Source organism: Tupaia chinensis, unplaced genomic scaffold (assembly GCF_000334495.1).
Source record: "Tupaia chinensis unplaced genomic scaffold, TupChi_1.0 Scaffold000146_1, whole genome shotgun sequence".
In the NCBI taxonomy this organism is placed as follows: Eukaryota; Metazoa; Chordata; class Mammalia; order Scandentia; family Tupaiidae; genus Tupaia; species Tupaia belangeri.
Genome location: NW_006159616.1, coordinates 17,479,005 through 17,483,457, shown reverse-complemented (window position 1 = coordinate 17,483,457; position 4,453 = coordinate 17,479,005). Strand labels below are relative to the sequence as shown.

General features: G+C 45.7%; 1 protein-coding gene across 1 annotated transcript in view; it reads right to left on the bottom strand.

The window, feature by feature from the left end:
- NOL9 (nucleolar protein 9) overlaps nucleotides 1-4,453 on the bottom strand; it is a gene marked incomplete in the record, with an annotated part of 36,089 nt that overhangs the window by 31,410 nt on the left and 226 nt on the right. The window contains 3 exon segments of the mRNA XM_014586599.2: nucleotides 2,102-2,229; nucleotides 3,296-3,515; nucleotides 4,243-4,442. Of these exon segments, the coding sequence (XP_014442085.1) occupies nucleotides 2,102-2,229; nucleotides 3,296-3,515; nucleotides 4,243-4,442 (548 nt within the window).

Below are 4,453 nucleotides of genomic sequence, written 5' to 3'. Positions count from 1 at the left end.
AAAAAAAAAAAAAGTAGATTAAAAAAAAAGTAGATTAAAGTATAATCACAATATGCGCCAGCAGGAGGCATAAAGGTTAAGGTAGTTGGATCCCACATGGCTCACTGTGCTGTCCTAGCTGGACCCAGCGGCTCGAAAACATGTCAGGCACATGTGCACGCATGCCCAAAATCCCAAGAGAATGGAGGAAAAGGGACTGGAAGTGCCCATTCCCCCTTAAGGGTGCTTTCTTGCTTTCCTTTTCTCTCTATCTCGCTTACTCACTTTTTCTCTGGCAAGCACATCTACCCTATAGCAAACCTAAAACAAAATAAAATGTAATCACAATAGTTCATTCATTGCCCTGCTAGTATTTCGTCTCTCCCCTCTCACTTCAAACCTCCAGCCCTTACCTGTCTGCTCCCCAACTCAGGTAGGACCTTGGTTTCATCTCCCAGGTTATCAGGAAACAATCAGAAATTCGAATTACCTCTGGCCTTCTCCTGAGCATTTCCTCTGGTTACTGAATGAACCTGTGCTCCAAAGGCCACCTGGACACCAAACCCACCCCTCGTGGTCCACTTGCTGACATAGGTCCAGCCATGCTTTCCTCTCTCCATTGCACCCCCAGTACCCCCCTCCTCTGGATCATTCCTATCTGTTGTGCTCAGCATGTTGCTTTTTTACATCCATCTTATCACACTTAACCCTCTAACTACTGCTTAGTTTCTTTTCTGTTATAGCTGACCTCAATAAATGCACAATCCTTTCCTATCAAACCATGAAGTTCCTCTCTTCCCAGGCTCTTAACCTAATTCCAATCACCCTTCCCATCCCAAGAAAGCTACTGAAAGCCCTCTTGTCCAGATCTTGCTGGGTTTTTTTTTTTTTTTTTTTGGTAGTTTTTTGCTATACGGCTATGTGCTTATAGGAGAGACAGAGGAAAAGAAATCACCCACCAAAGGGATGTTCACACCACAATCCCTTCTCCTCCATTTCTCCTTTTGGGATTATAGGCATGTGTGCAACATGGTTTCAAGCTGCCAGGTCTGGGACTTGGCTACATAGTCAGTCATGTGGGATCCAGTCACCTTAATCACAATGCTATTGGCTGGCCTTACAGTGACTTTTTTTTTTTTTTTAAGAATTATCTTATTGAGGGGACCAACAGGTGGCATGCTGGTTGGGGTGCTAGACACTCACACATGGCCGACCATGGTTCAAGTCCCAGACCTGGTGGCTTGCTTTCTCACTTTCCCTCTCTCTCTGGTCAAATGAAAATAAATGAATGAATAAATAAAATGAAATAAAATAATTTAAAAAATAAAGAATTATCTCATTTAACTTTATTTATTTTAATTTGACCAAAGAGGGACAGAGTGAGAAAGAGAGAGAAGGGAAAGTAAGAAAGCAAGCCACCAGGTCCGAGACTCAAACAGCAGTCAGCCATGTGGGAGTCTCGCGCCCTTAACCACCACGCCACCTGCTGGCCCCGACAGTGACTATTTTCTAACTGTGTACGTGTATTTCATTCTATATGACATGCAACACTAATAGCACATACAAAATGATCTTGAGAGAGCTTCCCACGGTCATTTGATATGACGGTTTGGTGCAAGTAATGAGCAAAACTGAACAAAAACTGGTTTTAAGGCTAGTAGGTAGCATGATGGTTAAGGCACTGGACTCCCATATGACATACTACAGTTCAAGGCTTGGACCTGGCAGCTTCAAAATCATGCCAGGCATGTGCTTGCGATGCCCAGAATCCCAGGAGAATGAAGGAGAAGGGATGCCACAGGGTGATTTCTCACTTTCCCTCTCAGTGTCTCAGTCTCTCTCAGGCAAGTTCCCAAATCTATGGTAAAAAAAAAAAAAAAAAAAAGAAAAAGAAAAGAAAAGAAAGAGAAAAAGAAAAAAGAAAGAAAACTGGTTTTGGGCCAGCAGGTTGCATGGTGTTTTAGGCACTGGACTCCTACATGGCCAACCACAGTTTGAGTTACTGACCAAGGGGCTTTCTTTTCTCACTTTCCCTTTCTCTCTCTCTCTCATGAGCCCACGTGCCCTATAATAGTAATTCTTTATAAAAAAAATAAAAAAGGAAAAGAAAAATGGTTTCTACCTCTTGCATGAAAATGTAGGATAAACCTGGGTAGCTGATTATGAAGTTTACGGTGGAGGTTTTCAGGTGTTCCAGCAGTACGATGGAGCACAGAGGAGAAAAATGCTTCATTGACCAACGTCTGTCCTCTGTAAAGAGAAAAACATAAACTACAGGAATAATAACACCACTAAATTCAGTGCTCTTTAGGACTGCCATCTCAACTAAACTGTCATCTTTTTAAGTCAAATTATATATATATGTATATATGTATATTTTAAAGGTCTCACATATTTATTACTGAACCAACCTACCAATGCAGAACTTAGAGACAAGGTGAAGGATCGTTTTTTTCCCAATAAACACAAGTGTCCAGTCAATGGTGACCATTTTCAGCTTGATGTGGCAAGACCATAGTGACCTTGGTACAGCATAAATATGTGGCCCGTATCCTGTCCAGTTCCTCATTGACCCAGTTTGGTTCTTCTCCAGTGTCTCCTTTTGGAGTTGTACCTGATTTTATTACCAGTTTTCATTCTAATCCACTGGGGAATAGGACAATTTTATTTCTGTTTTTTGGCCAGAAACCGCTTGATTCTGAAAGTCTTGTGAGAAGACATGGTGAAGAGCCGAGGGGACCACTCACACCACGATGGCGGAGAAAGGAAGAGAAGCTATTTATTTTTGAAGAGGTTTTTGCTATAGGGCGTGTGTGCTCCCCAGACAGAGAGAGACAGAGAGACAGAAAGCGAGAAATCACCCCCCAGGGGGGTGGAGGGGAGGATGGCCACGCTGCAATCCCTTCTCCTCTTGGGATCTTGGGCACGCACACACACGCGCCCGGCGTTGAGTTTAAGCCACTGGGTCCAGGACTTGACCCGCGGTCGACTACATGGGAGTCCAGTGACATAGCCATTACGCTAACTGCTGGCCCCCAAGTCAAATTATATTTGACAGTCTTTTCAGGAGGCCATCACAGGAACACAGGTGAGTGGAAAAGTCAACGTAGGTGGCCACATGCTAGTTTTGTGGCTCCAGACTATTTTTCTCATCTGTAAAATGGTGAAAACAATAGTACTTTCATTCTCACGACTCTCTGAGGGCTTAAGTAGAGGCAGAAAAGTGCTTAGCACACTGTTTTGACCAGTCAACACCCAGAAAGCACTGGCCTCAGCACAGTAGCGTCCCAGTCAAGTACCCAGTTCTTTTCATTACCTAGATTAAGATGAGATCTGAGCAAAGTCCGTGCTTCCCTTTTGATGGCCTTCCTGCTTTTCTCTGGCATTGAATAATGAACAGCATGGATAGTCAGGAAAGACTGCGTGTACACGGAGTAGACCTCTTGGGCAGGCTGACCTTGGCTGATGGTAAAACCAAACACCTGCACCTGGCCATAGAGGCAAGTCACTCGACAGATCCCGCTAAAAGTAAAACACTAGAGGGAAACAAAAAGGAAAGAAATAACTCACAGATCCAGTTACTAATTAAAAAATTCTAAAATCTTAACTCACTATTCAAATATCAAAGGGCAGCCAACTTCTAAGCCATATATTCCACTGCACTAGGTGACCATCACACATATTTCCAGCCTAAAAATCATAGCCCATGGCAGTTACAGATGGCTTGGTGAACACACGAAAAACAAGGGGGTCCCATGAACTGGGTTCTCCTGTCCCTTAGGCCCACAGACTGCCAGCTCTTCCTCCTTCCTGGGCTTTCATCTCCCTTCAGTCAAAGGGGAAAATCCCCAGACCAGGGTCCAGGCGAATAACAGGGATCCTGCAATAGAGGTGCCTAAGTTTGACTCCTAGCTCTACCTCTACCATGGAACTTCCGGCAAATTACATCTTCCTATCTCTGTCTGCAAACATACCAATGTGATGGCAGTCACTCCACAGGGATCTGGAGTATGAGTTTTTTTAACACTTAGACCCTGACACTTCTAAGCGCCCAGCAAATGCGACCTATTATTATTTTTACTATTAAAGTCCCTTCCAGCTCTGAAGGCCTAGAGACCCCTTAGCAGGGTACCTTGTTACCATGCAACAGGAAGGACGCGCAGTCCAATAGACTGAGGGGGAAGAAAGTCTCCTCCAGACTGTAACCCCCTGGGAGCTACTTCTCCACCCCTCTCCGCCCCCCAGGTGATCGCGGTGACCCACCTGCTCGACCGGCAGCAGCAGCAACGCGCGGCCCGGGCCCAGCTGCCTCACGGGCGGGAAAGACACATTCGCCTGGCAACATGTAGCTGTGTCTTCAGCCGAGGTCGGGCTGGGGACCGGGCTAGGGACCGGGCTGGGGATCGGGCTGGGGACCGCGGCCTTGGGCCTCCGCTCCGCCGCCGGCTGCGACACCTGGCAGGAGACCTCGCTA